Source organism: Camelus dromedarius, chromosome 14 (assembly GCF_036321535.1).
Source record: "Camelus dromedarius isolate mCamDro1 chromosome 14, mCamDro1.pat, whole genome shotgun sequence".
Lineage (NCBI taxonomy): Eukaryota > Metazoa > Chordata > Mammalia > Artiodactyla > Camelidae > Camelus > Camelus dromedarius.
The window spans coordinates 56,230,855-56,255,790 of record NC_087449.1 but is presented as its reverse complement, the minus strand read 5'-3'; the positions used below and the strand labels follow the sequence as shown (position 1 = coordinate 56,255,790).

General features: G+C 47.2%; 2 protein-coding genes and 1 pseudogene across 5 annotated transcripts in view; 1 reads left to right on the top strand and 2 right to left on the bottom strand.

The window, feature by feature from the left end:
• Window positions 1-1,672: 1,672 nt before the first annotated feature.
• LOC116156706 (large ribosomal subunit protein eL21-like) lies at window positions 1,673-2,154 on the bottom strand (annotated as a pseudogene).
• A 12,916-nt stretch (window positions 2,155-15,070) lies between these two features.
• LDLRAD2 (low density lipoprotein receptor class A domain containing 2) lies at window positions 15,071-22,363 on the top strand. Its single transcript, XM_064493324.1, has 5 exons — window positions 15,071-15,152; window positions 17,082-17,501; window positions 19,291-19,422; window positions 21,846-22,037; window positions 22,134-22,363. The coding sequence occupies exons 1-5, from the start codon at window positions 15,071-15,073 to the stop codon at window positions 22,361-22,363; spliced, it is 1,056 nt and encodes a 351-aa protein (XP_064349394.1).
• Window positions 22,364-22,726: 363 nt separating this feature from the next.
• The window catches only part of HSPG2 (heparan sulfate proteoglycan 2), a 98,005-nt gene continuing 95,795 nt past the window's right edge, over window positions 22,727-24,936 (bottom strand). For all 4 annotated transcript variants that reach the window (XM_064493950.1, XM_064493951.1, XM_064493952.1 and 1 more), the window contains 5 exons: window positions 24,834-24,904; window positions 24,551-24,634; window positions 24,114-24,217; window positions 23,737-23,963; window positions 22,727-23,414 (listed from right to left, as the gene is read on the bottom strand). In XM_064493950.1, coding sequence (XP_064350020.1) covers window positions 23,791-23,963; window positions 24,114-24,217; window positions 24,551-24,634; window positions 24,834-24,904 — 432 coding nt within the window. In that variant the 3' untranslated portion in view covers window positions 22,727-23,414; window positions 23,737-23,790. The remainder of the gene's footprint in view (window positions 23,415-23,736; window positions 23,964-24,113; window positions 24,218-24,550; window positions 24,635-24,833; window positions 24,905-24,936) is intronic.

Sequence of the window (24,936 nt, the reverse complement as noted above, 5' to 3'; positions counted from 1 at the left end):
CCTTTTGCGGTTATCCTTGGGACTGTCATGGCACCTGCAGGCATGTTATTTATCACGCGGTTACAATAAGCATATAATGAAACTCAAGGTCTACCAGAAGTCAAACCTCTTGATCCTCAAGGCTAACTGGGAGTTGAATCTTCTGCCATTTTGGTTTTAAATTGCTGTCATTCCTTGAGTGGCTGTGCCCTGCCCCCTTCCATCCTGTCTCAAAATGTCACCTCCACAGAGAAGGCCTCCCTGACCAGCCTGTCAAGAGTAGATATCCCTCTTGTAACCAAGCAGGACCCTATGGGACCACCCTGGAACAGATCCCCACACCCATCCATGTCTTCTGCCTGCCTCTTGTTTATAGAAAAACTTAAGCCTCCTAGGCCTCCCTAAATTACAGAGAATAAATTTAGTCAGAGAAGTGAGAAAATGCAGAAACAAAGGAAAACATTCTAGCAAGACAAAATAATAGTTTAGCCATTAAATAAAATCAAGGACTTTTAGTACGTCCTCAAGGGCCATAGATAATATTCTGAGCCATACTCTTTGAGCTGTTTTGCAGATACTGAAACCCCTACCAGGAAGAAGTTAATTGTATCCTGACCACATAGACCCCAGTCACATGGAACCAGAAGGTTGATAACGTTGACTCCTGATGACCTTACCACCAACCAGTCAGGCTGAGTAAGAACTCTGCCTGTCCAGGCCATGATGATTCTACTGGCTTCCTACTCAGATGCCAAAGGACCTTGCAAGGGCAGAAAAGAGGTGACACCCCAGTTCCAGGAAGAACTCCACCTATTCCTAGAAAACCAATGAATATACCACCACCTCGTTAACCTTGCCCTTAAAATTTTGCCTTAATTGTACCCCCGGTGGGAAGTTGATTTGTGAGCTAAGTTCCTGTTTCCCCATTCTCTAGCCTTTGGATAAAGCTTGTGCTGCTTCATTCTCAGCCTCAGAATCATTTTTGGCTGCACAAACCCAAATGGAAAAAACACATTCCCCACCAAGGCAGAGGGGAGCCTCAGCCAGGCTAGGACCCATGTAGAGATCCATGCGACCTAATTTGGTAACACTCTCTCACCCTCAACTGTTAAGTCCCTGCTTGTCTCCTAACATTGATAACATCTGAAGTGACCATGTTCTTCTTTACTTGCTTGCTATTATGTCTTCTCTCTAATTTGTTCAGGCCAAATTTGAGGATTTAACCCCAGAAGAGCATCTCAGGAAGCTCTGGGAACTGTTCTGTCAGTTAGAAATCAAGGCGCAGTTATGTAAGTTTGATGAGACAGAGGGCTGTACATGAAATGATATATTATTGGCAATTTACACAATCCAGATCTAAGCATCATCCTGGTGGGTCATGTGAAGGAATATTATCTTTTAAGGAGTTGTCTTGTTGATGCTAAGAGAATGTTACTCTTTATGACTGAGCAGGTATTTCTGCAGAGGGGGAGGTTTGATTGATGCATAATGCAGATACACAATGCACAGTGGAGAGAGAGGAGGCCAAAGGGAATTTGGAAAAAATTTTTATGTTTACAATTTTCTTGCCTTGCCATAAAATGCGAATTTTATTTCACATAGGCAATTTAGCAAGCCCTAATGTGGTGATCCTCTTTTCTTTCTCTTTTTTTTTTTTTTTTACAGTCCAGGTCTTTTATTTTCTTTACACTCATCATGCCATGAATTCATAAGGAATGGGTTCCAACAGTTCAGGCTCCTTTCCATTGGTTCTCAAGAAGTGCGTTTCTCTGGATGGAGCAGGCTGGCGCTTCAACTGAACCCAAGTACCTTTCTCTTTGGCTTCCTTCTTTTTCTGATCATTTTCCTTCACTCGTTTCAGGAAGCTTTCTTGGCTCTTAGAGTGCTTAACATGCTCATCATGCACGTTAATTCTTTTGGCAAGAATCCCACCCTTAACTTGTTTGTTTACAATAATGCCAACAGTGTCCTGGGTACATTGTAGAGTTTCCTAGTTTTCCCATGGCAACATTTGTGGGGCATGCCTTTTTGAACAGTACTCATTCCCCTGATGTCCACAGTATTACCTTTCTTACAGATTCGCATGTATGTGGCCAAAGGAACAACTCCATGTTTTCCAAAAAGCCTGGAAAACATATAGCGGGTGTCTCTCTTCTTTCCCTTTGTGCTGGTCATTTTGGAGAGTTACTGGAAGATGGTGGTTCCAGTGAAAAAGAAAACTGTTGATCCTTGATACGATTACTGTACATACTGGCTCTTGCCACCTCACCCATTAGGCTGTAGGTTTTACAGAAATACAAATGAAGCAACCCTAATATTTTGACACTTTTAAGATGTGAGCTGGCCTTCACCGGAATGCGGGCAGCCCTCAACAGCTGGAAACAATAAGATGCTGTGGTCAAACTCAGAACATAATTCATAAACACATGCTCACCCCCTGACTCTGTCACACTAAGCTTTACAATATATCCGAATCAATATAATCAAAATCATAGCAAACGAGGCATATTTGTTAAGTATTTGATAACATTGCAATGTGTACAATCACTGAAGTCATGTCAAGAGACCCCTAAATGCCCATGGCACATAGTCTAGCCAAGCCTGGAAAAGACATAACTCCATTACAACTTAGTTGTAACTGTTCTGTGTTTCTCTTCAGCTTACCATGCCCAGCATCCATGAGTATTTGTGATATCCACTCTTAAGCCTGTTTGGTTTTTTTTTTTTCCAATCTTGCTAATGGCCCTGAACCCTTTGATGATGTTGTAAATCTTCCCCATGTTTTAGTTCACTTGTCTCCCCTGAGGAAGGCAACATCGTTCCTGTTGGGTCTGCTCTTAGATGCCTGTGAGGTGACGTTTTAAGTCTCAGGCCCACACGGGCCCACGTGGGTGCTCTGTTTCTATTGACATTATTCTGAGTGAATGGGGTGAGTTTCCCCATTTGAGATCCCTTGAGATCATGTTGACCTCATCTGTGTCATCTGAGGGGGTCACAAGACTTTCTTTCCTTGCATGTGAAACTGGACCATTGCTTTTTTTTTCTCATGACAGTTTTAGGTGGACTAAAAGGATGTATTTTGGTTATCGTAAAACGTCCATGATCTGCATCTGATGATTGTTTGATCCAAACAGGGTGTTCATCATCTTCACAGTCAGGCTGTGACTGTGATTGAACGCAAGTTCGTGTACCTGACCCACAGTGAGGCCAAACAAACCAAAATGCCAGTTTGTTGCAGAGAAATGTTTATTGTAGGGCCGAGCAAGGAGAATAGGTGGCTTTTGCTCAAAAAACCCAAACTCCCTAAAGGTTTTTGGGGAGAAGTTTTTAAGCAGGCAAAATATGGGGTGAGGGCTGCAGGGTGTGACTTCCTTCTGATTGGTGAGGTAACAGGGCAGTGCTCCAGGAATCTTGGGCCCAGCCTGAGGTTACCATCCTCCACCTGGGTGGGGGCCTTAGTCCCTGCAGAAGAACTCAAAGATACTGTTGTGTCTGTTCCTTGAGGCTGCACTATTGTTTCCTGACTGGTCTCCCTTTGTTTCTGTGCTCCCTCCCTTCCCTGATTAGCAACTGTTTGAATCTGCCCTTAGGTACTCAAGGAAGGCCTGGGAGGCTGAATGAGGGTTATTTCCTACAGACCAGAGAAGGGGGACAGGGAAAGGATTTGGACCTGGGAGGTCACCACAGGGTCCTGCTCCATTTCATAACATCCACTTGTTAGGTTATGTTCAGTTTATTTACAGGAAAACTGGGTGCACACTGTCAGATAATTCAGATGGTTATAATAAACTTACTGAGAGTTGTCAATGTAAACGCTTTTCTATTCTGAAAGAGAAGCCATAAGTATCTTGTATTTGTATTATTATTCCCCCATAATCTTTAATGTCTTTAAACTTGATTATAGTGTTACCAAGCCTAAGTTCATGTGCCCGACGGACAATGAGGCCAAACAACCCAAAACGCTGGAGTTTGAAGCAGAAAAAGCTTTTTAGCAAGGACCAAGCAAGAAGAATGGGCAGCTAGAACTTAAAAAACTTGAACTCCTGGATGGTTTTTGGGTAAGAGTTTTTAAAGACAAAATTTCGGGTGAAAAAAATTTGAGGTGAAGTCTACAGGATGTGTGACTTTCTTCTGATTGGTTGATGGTGAGATAACAGGGTGGCATTCTAGGAACCTGGTCCTCAGCCTGAATTTACCCTCCTCCATCTGTGTGTGTGTGTGGGGGGGGTGCTTAGTTCTAGCATCAGGCCTCAAAGATATTGTTATGCATATCCCTTGAGGAGGAACCAGGACCCTGCCCCAAGGCTGCACTATTGTTTATTCACTGCTCCTCCTTTCTTTCTGTGCTCCCTCCCTTCCCTGGTTAGCAACTGTTTGAATCTGCCCTTTGGAACTCTGGGGAGGCCTAGGAGGCTGAAGCCTTTTTTCTGAAAAGCCTTCATTAGGGGGCTAATTTATGGGGGACAAACCTGCTGGGTTTCAAGTAGGTTATATTGTTTTGAGACAGGAGGGGAGGGGGCAGAACACAGCTATTAAAGGAATGACACAGCAATTAGTACCCCGATGGTGGAAGACCCAACTCCCAGTAGACCTGGAGGCCCAAGATGCCAGAAGATTCCACCTCCAGTGGACTTTGGGCTTCACTATACACATTGTAATGTACTAGCATGGTGAAGGACACACCCACACCCAAGGTGCCATGACAGTTCTGAAGCTAACCGTAAAAGGTCAAAGAGAGGGCCTTGGCCCAGTTCCTGGGTATCCCCGCCCCTTCCCTATAGTAATTGGAATAAGCTCTCACTTGTTAGCTTATAAAAACTAGCAACAGGGTACCTCATGGTGGCTTTCTCTCTTGCCTTGAGACAGCCTGCACTCTGTGGAGTGTGTATCCACCTTTTCTTTAACTCCCCCACCTCCACCAGTGTACATCTCTCTAAATAAATCTACTTTTACTCAGCCTATGGCTGTCTCTTGAATTCTTTCCTGCGGGAATCCAAGGATCCTCACCGCCCCCCCCCTTCCTGTATCAGTTTGAATAGCTCTAGGATGTCAGGATAGTTGTTTATTTTGTAATTTGGATGACTTACTCTATCAGAACACTGTTCAATCTTTCATTTATTTCCTACCTACTCTGGATTTAGGTTTTTCCTTAGTAGCTCATTAAACTTATTACCGTTCCTGATGCTGTAGGACTATGAGGCATATGATTTCCTTCTTATTGGCCTAGACCAGTTTCTTTACTGTAAAGTTTATTGCCTGGTTTGACTCTGTGGTCTGGGCACTTCCAGAGGCACTAACAGGTGTCTGGTATTGTGGATTTAGCATCTATGCAAATCCCAGTCCTGAAGAAGTAACTTCTACAGGCATTTCTGTTTCCCTTGTGACTCAGTCATGGCTTCGATGTAGTCTACCCACCAGATTAACCCTCTGCTAGCTCTTTGGATTGTTTGCCCCCTTTTCTGTTGTCAAATAATATGGGAAAAGGTGGGCAGATTTGACAATGTTTAAGCACGTGCTGTTTTAGGACTCTCTCCCTTGATCATTTAATTGATGAGTTTGGGCCCAAACGTCCATTTGTTTGGGGAACCCATCTAGCTAATACTTTGTCAGTTAACCATTTTTGATGTTATATTTCCAGTTAATTTATCTACTTCCTAAGAATTTCCTTTTTGAGTTTTGTCTTTCTGGGTACTAAGGCATGGTCTCCTAATATGTAAGGTTGTCAAACCTGATGCATATTCCTTCATTTTGGTTTTCTCCATACTGGTTATCTGTTTATTAGACAATCATTTGTTTTCCACTTTGAGCACCAAATTATCAGGCCATTGGCTACTGCCCATGGATCAGAACTCAAGATAACTTTAGGATCTCCTTTCTGTAAGCTATGACTTATTGGCAACTGAACTGATTTTAATTCATCATCATATTGGGCTGACTTGTTCATCCCTCCACCTGCCAGGGTGTCCCCTGTGGTTGAAATTAAGGCTGCTGCTTTCCATTTGATCCCTTTTGGTGTGAGTGAGACACTGCCATCCTTGAACCATCACATCACTGGCACAGCCCCAGCTCCAGCTCAGAAGAGGTTGCATCTCCAGGGTGGTGGCTGAGATGTTCCCTGCCCTCTCTGCTCATGGGGCAGGTCTAACAAGGCTGAGATGCTGCCTCCTCAACAGAGGACCCTGCTTTGTCCTTTCCCTTATATACTATTTCCATTTTATTTTTGAATGTATTTATTTTATTGGGGGGAGGTAATTAGGTTTATTTATTTATTTTTAGAGGAGGTACTGGGGATTGAACCCAGGAGCTATACCTTCCCCCTACCATTTCCATTTTAGATGAGTAGGACTTGGTAGGTTTGGTCAGGACTGAGTCTAGGTTGTGCTGAGATGAGTAACTTGGTTCTTATTTTGGGGTAACCAACAGTCTTTACATTATAAAGAATGCAACCAGTTTTTTTTTTTTTCCTTTTGGGCTAGTTTTCTCTATCAGAAAATGTCTTTATCGTGGTGATCATTTTGCAATGTATAAAAATGTTGATGTTTTATACATAAAACATATAATATTTTAAGTCAATTATATGTCAATAAAAGAGGGGGAGGGGGAAAAAAAAGAAAAGAAAATATCTTTGTTTAATAGGCCGAAATAGTACGCTGCCTGATTCTCAAAGTCTAACTGACAGTGACCCATCTGCGTGTCCACAAGTCCTTGCAGTCTGTCTTCTCCAGTGACGCAGGTGCTCAGGGTGATGATGCCATACTGCCCTCTTTAGTTCATCTGAGGATGTCTGCTCTCTGACCCTTTTGGAAAGTCTTGGGCTTCTTTTCCCTAATGATTTGATATATTGTAAAAGACTAACATAGAATATGTTTTCTCCAATAGGCAAATAAGTAATCCTAAAAATTTTAGGGGCTATTTTTTTCTTTTTTTTCCTACTTTTAAAAAAAATTTAAATGGAGATACATGAGGATTGAGCCCAGGACCTCATGCATACTAGGCATGTGCTCTACCACTGAGCTATTTCCCTTCCCACCAGGGCTACTTTTTTTTTTTTTTTAATCCTAGGCTATGTCCTTTATCTGTTCATTAATTGATTCTACTCTAATGACCAGATTTTACTTAAAATCTTAACTAAGTTACTCCCTTCTACAATTTTATGGTAGGCAACTGTCCATCCTTTTAATTCTAAATATTTTATGAGTTTATCTGTTCAAGTTATTGTATATTTTCAATCTGCCCCTGTGATACATATGTAATAAAGTCTAAGGGAATTTAACATTCTCAAATCCTTGCCGGTAATAGGCTATTTGTACATCCCAGGTAGTTTCTGAAATGTCTGTTGTTTTCCTTACCAAGTAATTGCAAATTGGGCTCAGTGATCTGGTGACCTGGAGATATTAGCATTACAAAAAAACATATTACTAGTATCTATGGTAGACATTATTTTCTTGGATATATAGAGATCCTTTCAGGGATTTCTAATGTGTTATATAAGAGCTCATGCTAATTTTTGTGCATTTTGTTTTATTTTGCACGTTATATTTCACTTTATTTTTATTTCTGCTGTCACTCTTCATTTTTCTTCAGGCCCCTCTAATGACTTGTTAGGGCTTAGGTTCACCTCATTATGTCTTCTTTCTCTAGTTCAGTAAAAATGACTCTGATCTCATTATTTCATCCTTGAATTTTGTGTTGTGGGGCATTAACAACCTTTGCTAAAATGTGGATCATGGAAAGGGAAGAACTATCTCCCCACAGGACTCAGGGTTGACAAATCTTGCCTAACATTGTTATCCTGGAAAGACCATGGACTTGGAAGTCAGCAAGACCCTGAATTCAAGCTCCGACTCTGCGCATTCTGGCTGTGAATTGAATCTTCATGCCATGCCTGGCCTGTGTGGGAGCTGAGTCCACTGTGACCAGAAGGGGCCACTTTCTCAGGGTAGAAACTACAACAGTGGGCTCTCCCAAGCCTTCTCTACTTGGTACACGCTTCTCCGTCTGCCTGGGACACTGGTGACCCTCTCCTCATCTGGCCAGGTTGTACCGAGACTTCAGCTCAGAAAATTCCTCCTCTGGTTAGCCAGATTGCTTCCCCACTTCCAAGTTACACTTAGTAGCCCTGTGTCTCAACATCTTCATCTGTAAAATGGGGATGATTATAGTACTTACTTCATGGCATTATTGTGACAAGCAAATGAGCCAATGCATGACAACAGTCCCGGGCAAACAGAAAGCACTCAGTAAATTATGATTAACTTATCCTTAATAATAATGTTGTTAATAAATTATTAGCTATTCATTTTATTAGTTCTTATTATTTTATTATTTTCCATGTTCTCTGCTCCAGCAGAGGCTGTGTTTCCTCTGCCCTGTCTCTTATAATGCAGAAATGTACTTTTGTTGTGAGTGTCTCCTAGGCCCTGCGCTGCTTAAAGGCAGAGGTGTGTCCTTTACCCCTATCCTTAAGCTCCTAGTGCAGGGCCAGTCAGTCACTTTTGGACTCAAAGTCAAAGTGGGATGACGTAATAGAAAGAGAATGGGGTCCCGAGACCCTTGGAAATGGGCACCTAACTTTGCCTCCTGTTTCCGGGGCTACTTTGAACAAGGCTCCTAATCTCTCTGGACTTGGCTTCTTCATCTATAAAATGAGATGATTATACCTGCCTCAGAGCTTTTCTGGAGTGAACCAGGCTTGGAATTGTCATAAATGAATAGTTATTTGATAGTAGCTTATCAAACTGTAAGTTGCGTGGAAGAATTTGACAGATGAGAAGTGACAGCCTTGATGCAGGAACATCAGCCCATATCCAGGACTCAAAGAGCTAAGGGGAAAGAGCCCTTGGAAATGTCCAGTCTGGTTCACCCATCCTACAGAATAACAAGGGTGTGCTGATTGGGTGGGACAATTGTCCTTCTCTAGAGTTATCTGAAACATGTAGTGACGAGACTGATGCCTCAATCCCAAGATGCTGAGTACTTGGTGAGCTGCCATCATCTCTGGCCCTTAAGCTGAATAGATAGCATCCTGCAGCCTCCCAGGGGCAGTTTCTAGAGTGCGCTTCACGTTTCCTCATTCCTCATCCTCATGTTGGCTTTGACTGCCCCCTAGTGGACATTTTCTCTAGCACTATGGGTACGAGCTGAATTCCCCAGAAGGGTTAGGCACTGTCCAAGCCATTTGGTCCTCTCCTCTTCTCTCTATGCTCACTCCTGCGGCAGTCTCGCCTCGTCTTGTGGCTTTACATATTATCCACGTGCTGACTATTCCCCAAATTATATCCCCAGTTCACACTTCCCTCCTGAACCCCAGACTTGGAGACCCAACCTTGACTTGTCATCTCCACCGAAATGGACAAGGGGCATCTTAATCCAAACGTGTCTAAAACTGAGCTCCTCATCCTCCCCCTGCCCTGCTCCTCTCACTATTCTCCCCATCCCAGTTATGGCAACTCCATCTTTTGAGATGCTAAGGTTAAGTCCCAGGGTGCCATCCTTGACTCATTTTATTTCCTTCACACCAAGTCCAGTCTGTCAACAAATCCTATTGGCTGTACCTTCAAAATATGTCCAGAATCTGACTACTTCTCACGATCCTGGTTCAGGCCACCATCAGTTCTAGACTTATTAAAATAATTTCCAGTCTGGTCCTGCAGCATCTGGCCTTGCCCAATGGTTCTCATTTCAGTCAGAGAAAAAGGCAAAGTCCCTAAATAACCTCGAGGCCCCTACATGATCTGACTTATCTCCATTCATCCTCTGCGTTGCTGCACTCACTCCACACTGTTGTTGCTTGTGCTGGGCATGCTCCTGCCTCAGGAACTTTGCACTTGCTATTCCCTTTACCTAGTATATTTTTAAAAGAACTGCATGACTGGTTCCCTCACTTTCTTCAGCTCTTGAAAGACAGTTCTTTTTGAGGCTTTCCCGGGCTATCCTATCAAAATTGCAACATCTCTCTGACATTTCACATCTCCTGGCCTTGCTTTATGTTTTTTTTTTTCTTAATATTTATCACTATTCAACACACCATACATTTTTGTCCTTTATCCTTCTCTGGAATGTAAGTTCAGCAAGGGTGGAATTCTCATTTATTTTGTTCCATAATGTATCTCCAATGCTGGAAACAGATGTCAGGGATATTTGAAAAATGATTTTACATCCTTCTTTTAATTTAATCTTCCCAACAATACAGTAGGATATTTAGTATTGTCCCTATTTTATAGATGAGAAAACTGAGGCACAGAGAGGGTAAGTCACTTGTTTAAGGGTCACAGAGCTAGGAAATGGGACCTGGGGAAATATTCTACCCCCTTATTTACCAACCTTATATATTATCATTCTCTGTACCATGATTGCTCATCCTTTAAATGAGGCTCATAAGCATGCCCTCTTTGTAGGTTCATTGTGACAATTATGTGTGATAAAGCATGTGACAAGCTTACAGCCTGTGACTGGAGTGTTGTAAACACTTAAGAAGTGGTTGCTAGAGATATGAAAAGGTCTACATGGAATTCATGAAAAGCAGGGATGTTTCAGGCACAGAGCCCAGTCAAAGGGCCAGGAAGTTACTATTACTACATTTAATACAGTTCTGCATGGAGAGTCCTATGCATCCTTCAAGGCCCAACACAGAAGTGCCCTTCTCTGGGAAGCCTTTCCTGACTTCCCAGGGTACCTCATGTTCCTGTTAAGATTGGAATTTATTTAAAGGTTGTTTTTATTTATTTGCTTGTTTGTTTGTTTAATCTGAAGCCCCTACCAGGCTGAGAGCTGCCTGAGGGCCAGGTTTTTGGGTCCTGAAGCACAGACAGTTTGAGGGCCCTCTTTAAAAATACGAAATTGTAAACACAAAACCAGGTTTCAAAATGAGTATTTATTTAGGATAAGAAAAAAAAAATCCCAACAACTTTTTTTTTTCTGAATTTACATGAAGTTTTTAATTCAGGGAGACATCAGTTTGTTCCCTGGTGCTTTTAAGGAACCAACAAAAGTACTTTGACAGGTTTATATTTGACTTTGAAAGCAACACCAACTTTGTGTACTGAGAGAAAAATAAAATTTCTTTAAATCTGTCTCATTGGCCTCATGCTTCATCTACCAGTGTATTTACTGCTATTTACAAGTAGAAATGTCTAGTTCTATGTATTAAATCTGAATAACTGATGCATATTATAATTTCCCCGTTGTTTTGCATATTATAATTTTTAAGGCAGGTGGTAAACTTTCCTTTAGATCTTGTGAGATTTCATCTTGTCAGGGGGCAAACACTATTTTACAAAGTGTAACAATACTTAATTGTTTTTTAGTTGAGAAAATGAACTTGAGCACCTAAATAGCAAAGCTGTGTGGGCAACGACATGTAACCTGTGCTCTGATTACGTGCTCTGCCTTTCCATTAGGCCAGGATAGCTTTCCACCTGCTACAGGGGAAAACAGAAACTGCTGTAAAGCCTGAGAACAAAATGTTCCAAACCCATATCCCAGAGCATTCTATCAGGGCTTAGCATCTTCAAAGAATTTAAAGAAAACTGCTAATTGCCTAATTACTCCTTCAAAACACCTGCAAAGAAAAGCTCTGCTTTCTCATAAGACTTATTCCATTCCATTCCAGTCACACCTTTTGCTACCTAGGAAATGGAAATGTCAGCATGAAGAACTTGCTTTAGACCAAACTGCACTTTCATTAATACTAGTTTTCTCTCAAAGCAAGTTCTTCATGCTGACATTTCCAGTGTCAGGAAGCACAAGTGCTATTAATCATCTTCATTCTTTGCATTACCAAGGAGATCTTTCTCCATCTTGTTCTGAAGGGATGAACAAAAGTTTGAAGTGTATGTTTCAGAAGACAAACCGCAGCAAGAAGACCCGCTATGTTCACCCAGATGGTAGGCACCTTCCACCATGCACATCCTGTCCTGGATAATGCCTCGGTAAAGCATCTCTTGTCCTGAGCAAGTAGTGCAGCTCAGCCTGTCCTTGGTCTACAGACACGGCTCATCTCCCGTAGGCAAGCTGGATAAAGATTCCAATTTCTCCAGCCCATCCTTTTTCCAAATGGCATGTCTGTTACAATATCCACAGAGCCAGTTCTTCATGGCAGATTGCAGATATCCCATCACACAGTATGTATGGGCAAGCCCCAGTGTTACCGATTCATAATTGGGTCCCCTCCCTGGGTGCAGGAAAGCAATCTACTGACCCGGGGTCATGGTGAAGGAAAGTGCAATGTTTATGGCAGGGTACCAAGCAAAGAGTGCACATAGCTAGTGCTCAAAAGGCCTGAACTCCCCAGTGGCTTTCAGGGAAGGGTTTTTAAAGACAGGATGAGGGGTGTGTGATCAGCTCGTGGACATTCTTCTGACTGGCTGGGGTGAGGTCACCTGGAGTCAACATCATCAGCCTTCTGGTTCCAACCAGTCTGGGGTTTACGTGCTTGTGGGCAGCATACAGTTAATTTCTTCCAGTTGGTAGAGGTTTGGGTAACTGCAAAACAGCTCAAAGGATATGGCTCAGAATATTATCTGTAGTCCTTGAGGAGAAACTAAAGGTCCTTGACTTTGTTTAATGACTAAACTGTTATTATTTTGTCTTGCTTGACTGTTTTCCTTTTTTAGTGCATTTTCTTACCCCTCTGATTAAATGTATTCTTTGGAACTTGGGGAAGGCCCAGGAGGCTAAAGGTTTCTATAGACAAGAGGCAGAGGGAGGACAGGGGAGAGGGGCTGTCCCAGGAACGCCTCATAGGGTCCTGCTCGGTTACACCAGGACAGTTTGCCTTTATCAACTTGGCTCTTGGTCAATACAGATGAGATGTATATGCTACTCTATTCACAGCCAATGAAATCCCGGCAACTTTTAGAGTTTAAAAAACTAACAAAAACCATAAACAATATAAATTCAAAATAATAGCATATTTTAAACTAATCATCTGCCTAACACTCTTCTATAACACTTTTTCCTTACTTTTTTTGGCTGCACACCTTTTTATCACAAATGTGACAACAATGTGTGATATTTTCTATAACAGGTCTAAAAAGATGATTCAGGCTTTCCTTTAGCAGATTAAACAGAATTAGTTTTTTGTTAGTGATCATTTAGATTTTTTTCTCTTCAGCTTTGCAATTATTAGTAAGATTGTTCTCTTAAGGATTGTTGTCAAACTTAGGATAAACTCTATCAAATTTCTTACCTATGTGAGTTTTAATATTTCAAAGGATTTTCCATGGAATAGCTTCTGGCTTCATGTATTTCAAACCTTATTTCTCCTCCAATAACCTCCCACCACCGAGGCCAGGCATAATAATGATCTCTGGTTCTGCATCTTCACATCACAACATCAGAATAGATGGCACAGCGGGCATTAGGAGTATTTTTGGAAGGCATTCTGGGGCATTTAGAAATCATAAAGCTGTGCCTGGAAGGAGCTAAGACCCCATAATTATACACATCCCCAAGCCACCTCTCCTCAGCCGGATTTCAAAAATGGCTGTGGCCATCTGACATGAAGAGAGATGTGATGGAGGAGATTGCGGTGGAAAGAGATAGTAATCTGAAATGATTGTGGTTAAAATCGCTTACTTTTTGCAAATTTTATAAAAATCTATAATCCCATGCAAATAATATGTCCTGAAGTGTAAGCTTCATGAGTTTCATGGTAAATCCACTCCTGCCGAAGGTAGACTTAAGTCTTCTTGGAGTCCCCCAAGGTCTAGCCTTGGATATCATATGCGGTAGGATATCAAGGTTACATCAAATGTCAGCTCTAGAAGGGAGAGCATTAGAGAGCAGTGGGACCAGTGGTTTTAACGATAGAGTCCTTGGACTCTGAGAGGGCGTCTCAAATGTTGGTACTGGAGACTTGAAACATGGAAGACCTCTATTTAAATAATGATGATGTTAAGAGTCATCATTTGGCCTGACAGGCATTGGGCACTTTAATACGTGGTAGACACTATTCTAAGTACCCTGTTTGTTTCAAGTTTCTTACTCCTTATAACATACCTATGAAGTTGGAACTATCATTATCCCATTTTACAGATGGAGAAACTGAGATTTGAAAAGTTTCAGTTTTATCTATTAAGATTCTACATAAGATGCCTTTTGAAAAAAAAATTCTTGTACTAATAGCAAGTTTTGAAAAAGGCCAAAACGATCCAAGCCCTTTCTTTTACACATAAAGACGTAAAATGCAGAAAAAGGGAGACCATTTGCTCAACGCCACACATATATTCTTATTTCCTGGATGCCTGCTCTGTGCCAGGCACTGTGCTATGGCCGAGGGCTTCAGAGATCAAGACACTCATGGAACACAGTTTTTATGGGTGCCAATGGACAGTACATACAATTAGATAGATATAAATAAGCAAAATAATTCCAGTGAGTGCTAAGATAAATTTGGGGAGATGTGATTGAGTGACAAGGAGGGTAAGCACTGATTCAGACTGAGAAGTGGTCAGGGAAATGTGGTCTGAGGAGGTGACATGCGAGCTTGAAATCTGAATGACCTAAAGAAGGAAGCCCCAGACTGCTATGGGAGAAGAGCACTGCAGGCAGAGGAACTGTGAGTGCAAAGGCCCTGTGGCAGGAATACTTTGTTATAGAGCCGACTCCTGGTCCAGGGCTCCTTCACCACTTGCTGCCTCCCTAGGCCCTCAGAGAGAACCTTTGGTGTCCTGGGCCTCCCTTAAGCTCAACCGTAAGGTACCAGCTTATCCAGCAAGGCAGCAGCTCTCTGAGGCTATGGGTCTCTGTCCCAGAAGCCTTCTAGCTAAACCAGATCTGAGTTTCCTGGTTCCTGTCTGGCAGGGGATGAGCAGACATCCTCCCCGCCTTCTCTCCCCAGGCTCCAGCCCCAGCCCCAAATCTCCATGGCAACCCTAGACACAATCCTGATCTGAAGGAGGATCCGGAACGGGGAGCACAAACATCACTGTGAAGAGATCAGAGGCATGGGTGCACTTGCCTCCCCTGCTCCTTGTGTCCTGCCAGCCTCTCCCCTGGCCTAGCCAGGGCCCCTACACCCCAGTCTCCCCAAGACCCCACACTGAGGATTCCGCAGGTCTGCCTTATTGCTGGGCACAGGAGGGCCTGGATGGAAGCCTGTCCTCTACTGTTGCCCCAAAGGCTGCTCCTGCTCGGGGCAGCCGGCCTGATGGCCTCTGCTCTGCACACAGGTGAGTATGAGGGGGCTTGGCTGGGGCAGGTGGGAGATTCAGGCCCCACCACCCTTAGAGATTTTGTTTCCCCAGTCAGCACTCACCCGAATGGGCTGGGATCCCTTGAGTTGGGGGAGGCTGGGAGACCTGGTACCTGGTCTTACCTGATAGCCCCAAGTCCACCCCAACCCCTCTGGGTGGCTCAAACTCCAAGTCACCTGGAAGCAGGGGTCTGGGGGCAGGTGGGGCAGCCCTTGGGTCTGGCAATGGAAAACACTGTGGGCTTTGGGGTCAGGAGGCCCTGAGTTCACACGCTCACTCTGCCTCTTCCTACATTTCTACCCTTGACATCACTATTTCACCCTCTAAGTCTAGGTTTCTTCAGCAATAAAATGGGAAGAATAATAGGTCCCTGCCCCTTAAGGGACTATTATTATTGTGTATATAAGATGAGACGAACCATGCAAGACAGACAGCGCCTAGCATGTAGAAGGTGCTCAGTTCACCCATTCTCTAAACCTCCCCCTGCCCTGTGTGCCTCCAGGGCAGGTTCTGGGTTTAGTATGTCTACACAGATATGAGAAGATGCTCTAAAATCCTAAGCCTTAATGGAGAATGTCTCCCCCAAAGACCCACATCCCGTCTTGTCCTCAAGCACCACTGGTGCCCCTAGTCTCCGCCAAAGACCCACATCCCGTCTTGTCCTCAAGCACCACTGGTGTCCCTACCATGCACCAGGAAAGCCACCTCCTGTTCCCTCTCTATCCTTATAAAAATCAGAGATGGTTTGAGTACTTATATGTTATTTCATTAATCCTCACAACTCTGTATGAGTGAGGGTGTTTTGGGCTGTAAGTAACATATACCAAACTAAATGGAGCTTAAACCATAAGGCATAAAGACATTTATTATTTCACTTAAGAAGAGTGGCCATAAGTGATTCCAGAAATGGTTAATTCAGCAGCTCAACTGTGTCAGGACTTCTCTGTAATTCTCATGACCTCATCCTTGCAAAATGGCTGCTGCAACTCTGGGCACTGCATCCTCTTTCAAGCAGGAAGAAAAAGGGGCTCCTCATCACACAGTTCTCCCCAACCCCTCCCCCACTTTTGTTAAATCAGGGAGGTAAATGTTTCCCAGGAACCTTCAGCAAACCTCTCTTTAAATCTCATCGGCCAGAATCAGATCACATGCCAATCCCTAAATCTGGCAAATAGAATTAAGATGAATTAAGATTACAAGGTTTGGTTTAGGCCAGTGAGGGGGCAGAGGGTGGGGAGAGGGTGCTAGCATGTTGCTTCCTGATACGGAGGGAAATTAAAGGTCTTTTAGCAAAGAGAAACACGGGATGGGTGTTGGCTGGGACAGGTGCTCAACCGTGTCTACCCCATCCTTGAATAAGTTAAAAGCTAACACTTCTGTAACACTCACTAAATGCCAGGCATTGTCCTAAGCACTGAACCCACACATGCCCAGGATCCTTAAGGTCTCCACTTCGAAATAAGAAACTTTCTGAAAACCAAAGTGTGTTCTTAAACTAACTTACTGGCAACACCTGACTGGAACTGACAGGAGGCTGCTTATTGTCTTTATTTGTCCTACTTAGGGAAAATGTTCTCTACGATTGCTCTAGAAAAATGTGTTTGAGCATGAAGGGCTGTGGCAGACTCCATTTGGGGCTGCATCATACCATCTTTCTAATATCTGGAAAATTCTGGAACATATCCTAGGGGTTTTGAAGAAGAGATTGAGGACTTGAATTAATTTTTTAAAATCCTCACCAAAAGTCTGAGATTGCTTAATTATTCTCATTTCCCGACAAGAAAACTGGGGCTCAGAGAGGGTGAGTGACCCCCTTGGGGTCACACACCGTGGGAGTGGGTGGGGAGGGAGCGGGCAGCGTCAGGCTTGGAACCTCGGGACCAGCGTGCGTGCTTTTCGCTGCAGCCGACCTGGTGGACCTGTGCGGCCAGACGTGGCAGGGGGACGGGCTGCTGCTGCGCTCGCACCCCGCGTCGCGCCGCTTCTACTTCGTGGCCCCGGACACTGACTGCGGGCTCTGGCTGCGCGCGGCGGCCCCCGGCGACAGGATCCGCTTCCAGTTCCGCTTCTTCCTGGTCTACAGCCTGACCCCGGCGGCGCCCAACGCCTCCTCCGCGGGGCAGGCCGATCCTTGCGCCTTCGGGTCCTACCTGCAGTTCTACGAGGGCCCGCCGGGGGCGCCCCGGCCCCTCGGGGCCCCGCTCTGCGGCCTGACCATCCCGGCTCCGGTGGCGTCCTCTGGGGACTTTCTGGGTCTGCGTCTGGTCACCCGAGGCCGCCAGCCCCGCGTGGACTTCGTGGGCGAAGTCACCTCTTTCCGGTTAGGTGGGTTGGGGCTGGAGCCCTGGGGATACCAAGAATGGACGGGCTGGTTCCTCAGAGAGGGGAGGAGGTGACACTTGGTGTCAGGGTTCTGGGGTTACAGTAAGGGACATTCCAGATCCCAAGAACCAACTCCATAAATCTGACTTCCATGGATGTGCATACCAGCCCCCTCGCCTGTTCACACACAACTCCCACGCAATTCCCACACACTTACACACCTCACACCCTGACACCCACCCACACACACTGCGCATGTCCACAACTCACACCTCATGCACAGAAATCCTTGCACACCCACATGCCTCACAGGCACTGTAGCACACAACCCACATACCTCACAAACTGCACACTGACACGGTTCACATCACACACACACCTCAGACACACACAATACTGTCTTGCACACTGATACAACTCACTCATGTTTATGCGCTGGCTCCTCTTTCCCAGGTCAGCCTTTCAGATGATTGCAGAGGGGCCAAGTTAGGATTCTCGTGATTGTAAGTGACAGAAACCCACTTGAGCAAGAATTTAACAAGACATTAACAATAATCTCTTATTAAGCATTGCCTTTGGCCCTTCCCATGCCACATCTCATCTGTTCCTCACAGCAGCTCTGTCTGGCTAGTGCTCTTACTCTCATATTTATAGATGAGAAACAGGCTCCGGGAGGTTAAGCAAAGTGCCGCAGGCACTCACAAGTGGAGCAGCTGGGATTTAACTGCTGGAGTTTGTCCTCTGCTGACACTGAGTCAAGGCTTTAGTCTCTGCAGGTTCCCCCAGGGCTGGAGACATTCACTGTTGTTACAGCAGATGAGCTGCCAAAGCCCAGTTTCCAAAACCACAGAGAAGCTTTATTGCCTTCTTTGGCAAAATATCCAGACTGAAGAATTAAACATGGAATTGTGAGCACTTTGAGACAAGAACATGAGGGGCTGTGAGCGCCAACACGGGTTCACCAGGAGCTGGACCCGGACATGCCCAGCCCTGGACAGCACTTCAACTTGAGCTGGTCAGAGAGTGTCCCGTTCTGTCTCATGTCTCAGTCAAGTCCCACCTTTCTTCTTTCCTGGAATTGGGCATGGTCTGAATTTTGGATTTTAGGTTCTCTCGCTCTTCCCCATTAGTGTCTCTGGCACTGGAGGAAACATAAAATTTGTACCCTAAATCCTTGGAGGTGAGGGGAGGCCTTCCGATGAGATGATATTTGAGCGGAGACCTAAAGGGAGCTAGCCATGCAGTTACTTGGGGAAGAGAACACCAGGCTGAGCTGATGGCAGGTGTAGAGCCACGAGTGAGGATTTGCTTGGCGTGTTCAGGTTCCCTGAGCTCACACATACTTACACACACTGGGTACCACAGTGTTGTGATCATGGGACTGAATTCCTACTGTGTTGCTTAGATACAAGCTGTGTGGCCTTGAGCTAGTGACCTAACCTCCCTGTAAACCTCCCTGTGCCTCAGTCTTCTCCTCTCTCAAATGGGGTTGGTAACAATATTGACCCCACAGGGTTATTGTGAGAACTTCATGAGCTGGGATGCAAACCCTGCCTGGCCTGGAACAGGAACTCAGTAGATGTTAGGAACCATTATCACCATCACCATCACCATCACCATCATCATCTTCATGATGATACACCTGTCTCCCATGAAATGCTCATCCATACTTGCATCTGTATGCACACAGAAACAGCCTCTCCTGCTCACGCCTCCCACATTCCCTCACTGTAGACCCACACATCTCTTGCTGCCTGCGCTCCTCATCTCATGATTCCCTTCTCAGCCCCAGGATCCTGTGGTGCCTACTTCCCGTGTCGGAATGGCAGGTGCATCCCCCAGAGCCTGGTGTGTGATCGCTGGGGCATGGACAACTGTGGTGACGGCAGTGACCAGGCTTCCAGGCCACCAGCTGACTGCACAGGTCAGTGATGGATGTGGCCTGGGCCCAGCTGAGCAGCTAGAATGGAGGCTGGTTCTGACTCCCCTTCCCTGGGGCAGGGCCTCAGAGGGGAGGCTGGAGGCAGGGGTTCAGCAGGAGGGAGCAAGTTGAAGCACAGAAGTGGGCAATCTGTTTAGACCAGACTGCCTGATGATCAGAGGATGTTAGGATGAGAATGATGCTAGAGATGATCTAATCCAGCTGCTTTCAAATGTGTTAGTGGTAGAAGCTTTCCCTAAATGGACCCTTGCACAGAGAACCCAGGCATCACAGAGAGAAGCTCTGTTTAACTGGACATGGTGGGGCCCAGGCCCTGGCTGACTGATGTCTCAAAGGAGAGACTTGAGTTTGATCCTCAAGAATTACTTTGAAAACCATTGACCCAACTGGACTCCCACATTTTACTGATGGGGAAAGCCAGGCCTAAGGAGGAGAAATAACTTGCCCAAGGTTATAGTCAGCGAGTAACATAACCAGAAATGATCTCTGTAGATGGACAGACGATACAGACTAAGTTACCGCCACACCTGTTCTCCATGGTCTCCTTTACACTGTATCCCCAGCTGGACTTGTCTTTGAACTCTAGTTACATAACCACCTCCCTCCTGGGCATCGCCACATGGATGTGTAGGCAGTTCTCAGAGTTAACTTGCCTAAAACTGAGCTCGTGATCCACAGTCCCCCCTGCATCCCCCTTTCTTCCCCTCAGCCCATAACCCACCCATCCACATTGTCAGATTTAGGCTGATATTTTCCTCGTGATGAGAGTGGAGTGATGGGTTATCAGGAGGAAGACCAAAGAGGTAAAGTACCATTCACATCACATTGCGCCCGACCAGCACAGTTAATCACTGACATGATGTAATGAGGCTGATGTTGGCCTGGATCACTGGGCTGAGGTTGTGTTTGTAGGTTTCTCCGCTTTTACACTTTCTGCATCCTCTCTCAACACTGTCCTCTTTGGAAGGAAGTCACCACATGCAGCCCACACATAAGGGAGTTAAGCTCCCCAGCCAGAGGAGCCTTTAAAAACACCAAGTCGGATTGCATCACTCCTGCACAGAACCCCCTACACTCCTCACTCAGCCCATGCAAGCCTCCCAGGGGTGCCACCCCAGCCCTGCGTCACCTGGCCGGTCACCTCCCACCTGCTCTCCAGCTCCCTTGGCTCCTCCACTCTGGCCTCTGCAGCTCCTTCCACGCTCCAGTCTGGTCCTGCCTCTGGTCTCTGCATTCATGCTTTCCTCCGCCTGGAGAGCTTTCCTCCGAGATTTACATGCTCATGCCTTTGCCTTCTGCGGGTCTCTGCTTAACCTTCACCCTCTCAGTGAGCTTCTTCCTGACCCCTTTACTTAACAGTAGCAACCCTGTGTCCATTGAAAGAAAAACATGGTAAACAGAATGTGGTATGTCCACAAAGTGAAGTATCATTCAGCCCTAAAAAGGAAGGAAGTTCGGATACAGGCTACAACATGGATGAACCTTGAGGACATTATGCCAAGTGAAATAAGCCAGCCATAGAAGGATAAGTTCCACTTATATGAGACCCCTAGAGCAGTGAAAATCATAGAGGCGGAAGGTAGAAGGAGGGTTGTCAGGGGCTGGGGGGGAGGGGGAATGGGGAGTTATTGTTAAATGCGTACAGAGTTTCAGCTTTACCAGATGAAAGCAGTTTTGGAGATGAATGCTGTTAATGGCTGCACAATAATATGAAGGTAGTTAATGCTGCTGAACTGTGCACTTAAAAATGGTAAAAATGATAAATTTGATTTTGTATAGTTTATCACAATTAGAAAAAGTAGCAACCCTGCTGCTCGCCAGCATGTCCTGACCTTTTCCCTGCTTCGTTTATCTCCATCTGACGTACTATTTGTGTTTTGTGTCTCCTCACACGAAAATGCCAGCTCCATGAAGACACTTTCATCTGTTTTGCTCACTGTCCCTAGAGCATTGCCTTGGGCATAGTAAATGATGGAAAAATACTAGTCGAATTAGTAGAAGAGTCAACCTCTCTATGTTTCCGTTTCCTTATCTGTAAACTGGGCATGATAAGCCTAACCTTCAGATTTGTCATGAACTTTGAGTGAAACATTGTGGGTAAAGGGCCCCAGCCCAGAGTGTGGTTCTTTGGGCACAGGAAATGTTCAGTATATGTATATACTCCTTGGGAAGTAGCTCTGTTCAGAAACCTCAGCCCCTGGAGCTAGACTGTGAGTTTAAATCCACCCCTATCACTTTCAGCTGTGTGACCTTGGCAAGTGACTGAACCTCTCTGTGCCTCACTTCTCTTATCTGTATGATGAAAATAGTAACACTCTCTAGGTGGTTTGGGGAGGACTAAATGAGACATAATCAGGCCCCGAAGGGGCAGTTCTGTGTGTTGGCTCTATTATTTCCCACTGCAGGTCCCTCTCCGGTGCCCAGCCAGGCAGGGAGGATGGCCGATGGTACCTCCCAGCCCCTGACTCTTTCCCCAGCTCTTGGGTCTCCAGGCCCCCTGGGGATTGCAGCTGGGAGGAGTCCTCCAGCAGGCAGCGACCCTGCAGGACAGGATGCAGCTCCAGAAGGTAGATGGCTCCTGGTTACCACCTGCGCCCGCTCCTCTCACCAAGATGACACTTGTCCCTCTCCAGTGACAGATGGGGGCAGCAGGCCCAGGCTGAGGCCTGAGTGGACTCTCTTTCTTTCCGCAGGCCCCCGGCTGCAGGGGGTGGCGCTGGCCTCCTCGCTGCTCCTAGCCTCTGCCGGCCTCCTCATCGGCCTCCTCTGGTGCTGTTGCTCCTCCAGCTGGCTGGCCCGGCGGGCTGGTGCCCAAGGCCTGTGCCCCAGCTGCACCATCTGTTACCCATGTCCTGGCCAGGTGGCCCCTGGGGGGCTGCGGCTGAGTGAGCCAGCTTTCCAGGGTCAGGGAGGACATCCCTAGAGAGGCTGTGGGCATCAGAGGAAGGAGAGTGGGCTCTGGGGTTGGACAGTCCCTGGGTTCCGCCCCACCCACCACAGGGCTGTATAACCTTGGGCAGATCACATCACTCTCTGAGACTCAGTCTGCTCTTCTGGAAAATGGGATGATTCCTGCCTTACAGGGTCATAAAGACCAAAGGAGACAGCTGGCCCTGCAACTTGCACGGTGGCTAGCACTCGGCTGGCTCAGTGAAGGGCAGGGAGTAGGGCCTTTGCTCACCTGAAGCTGCCTTGCTTCACTCCCAGACCTCCCTGCTTTGCCCCACCCTGGCCCCCTCTCAGGTACCACAAGTCCAGCCCTAGTAAGAGACACAGGAGACAGCCCTGGCGGGGATAGCACCGTTTATTAAGAAAGATCAAGACAAAGACCACAGGAGGGTCCCTTCTAGGACACAGAGGCCAGGCATCCTGACCCCACATCTGGGGGCTGCTGGTGGGGAGGGCGCTTGCCCCAGCTGGGCCCTCAGGCTCCCACAGATGGGGCAGGGCTGTTATGCCCCCTTCCTGTCCCTCCCAGTCATGAGTCCTGGCTTCCCCCACCCAAGGCACTAACTTTTTCCAACCACCAACGCCCTCCTCCCCCCATGTCCCCTGGGCCTTCACTTCCAGATCAGTGGGGGGACGTGGCCTGGTGTGGGCAGGGAGACCCTCTCAGTGCTGGGCTCTGCCTATAGCAGCTCCGGGTGAGAGTTGGGATGGAGTTTCCCTTGCAGCCCCTGAGGGCAGGGGCCCTGGGTGAGGTGTGGGGTGAGGGGTATGCAGGCCAGGAGGGCTTGGTGGGAGGGGGTGGCTGCCAGGGCCAGGTGGCCCAGTTGGCTAGGTGGAGGTGGCGGGGCTGGGACATGGGCTGGCGGGGGTGGGGGTTGCCTGCCCAGGGGTGAGCTGCCTTTTGCTCCACAGTTGGCACTAAAGAGGTTTTCCAACTCAGAGGAGGGTGGCGAAGGCCACTGCGATGCCCCCTGCTCCAGGTAGCTGGTGAGGTTCCAGGTAGCGGTGAGGCACCAGGCTGTAAGCTGAGGTTGGTTTGTGTAGGAATGAGGGCTGCCCAAGGGCTGAAGAAATGGGCAGCCCGCACTACCGTGGGGGGCTCTACTGGTGGGGGCAGTTCTGAGCCCACTCAGCCATTGCACCTGACCCCAAGTCCTGGTGGCCCTCTGAGGCACCTGCTCCCATCCAACCTGCCCTGCCCAGCGCCTGTGGCTTTGCCCAGGTGTGTCTGTGTGTGGGGGGTGGCGTGCCCACCCTCCAGTCCAGCCCAGGGCAGTAGCAGCAAAGCGTGGCATCGCCTCAGTTTCTTACAAAATATTCATAATAATAATATTAATAATAATATACTTGACGTCATGGGGCTGTGGCGTTGCCCGGGAGTCCGCGTGGGGCAGGTAGCGCCTATGAGGGGCAGGGGCGCGTGTTGGCCCCCGCCTGGGCGCGGTGTTGCAGGTCCAGTGGCTGTGGGGGTGGGGCGCCAGGCCGGGCGGAGTGCAGCACCAGATTCTTGATACAGCCTGTGATGCCCGAGGAGAACCTGCCCCCGGTCAGTGCCGCTACGTCGGCGGCTCCGCCTGCAGGGGAGGGAGAGGATGGGGCCTGTCAGCTCCAGGAGCCCAGGAGGCGAGGATGGCTGTGGGCTTTATCTCTTCGGGAGCCCCATTCCCTCCCTCGCCCGAAAGGTGGGCCCCAGGCCTGCACCGAGGCCCAAGCTCAAGACTTACCGATGTAGATGCTGCCCTTGGTGTTGACCGCCACGTTAGGGCCTGGGGACTGGCCGCTGACCAACTCCTCGCCGTCCAACTGGATGGAGCCTCTCCGGCCCTCTCTACGGTGGAACTGGGTCAGGCCCCTCCACCAGTTCCCCGTCCTTCCCAACCCAGTGAGAGTCCCCTCCCTTTGCTACAGAGACTGCAGACAGAGAAGTCTGCCCCCTGCTCCCTGAGTTCTTTCCTTCCCCTGCTGGATGAGAGATCTGGCCCCACTCCCATGTAGTTCTGTGGAAGTCTGTGCTCTGGCTGGTGGGCTGTCTCCTGACCCTGCCTTCAAGTTCTGTCTCCCCAGAAGTCAGTGCCTGTTCCGCTGTGCATAGTAGGGGGGTGTCCTGTCCCACTCCAGAACTTTGGGCTCCTTGCCCTAGTACCTGGGTGGGCTCCTTTACCTCAGTGCCGTCACCCGATGCCACTCGCCATCATTGATGGGGTCCTCAGAGACAAGGCGGGCCTCCCCACTGCCCAGCTGGTAGCTGCAGTCACACAGGCCCAAGCAGGTGTGAGCATGGGGCAGGACAGGAGCGGGTGTGGGGTGGTGGTGGTGGTGTGTAGCTGGGCACTAGGAGCTGCAGCTTCTTATAGGAGGAGCCGTGGGGTTGACCAGAGGGAAAACCACCGGAAGGTAAGGGGGGGCAAGGGAAGGGAGAGGAAGGGTCAGGTGCCAGGACCCACCTGAAGACAAGATGCCCATCCTGAAGCCCCAGACCGATGAAATCTTTGCCTCGTCCAGACTCACCCACCTCCTGCCAGGGAAGCACAGGGTCTCTGGGAAGCA

What these genes read in the sequence shown, in the direction of transcription:
- LDLRAD2 (XM_064493324.1), top strand. Translation starts at nt 15,071, where the DNA reads ATGGAAGCCTGTCCTCTACTGTTGCCCCAAAGGCTGCTCCTGCTCGGG. An exon ending in GGCCTCTGCTCTGCACACAG is followed by an intron (nt 15,153 to 17,081) that starts GTGAGTATGAGG and finishes TTTTCGCTGCAG; the next exon opens with CCGACCTGGTGGACCTGTGC. An exon ending in CCTGGTTACCACCTGCGCCC is followed by an intron (nt 22,038 to 22,133) that starts GCTCCTCTCACC and finishes TTCTTTCCGCAG; the next exon opens with GCCCCCGGCTGCAGGGGGTG.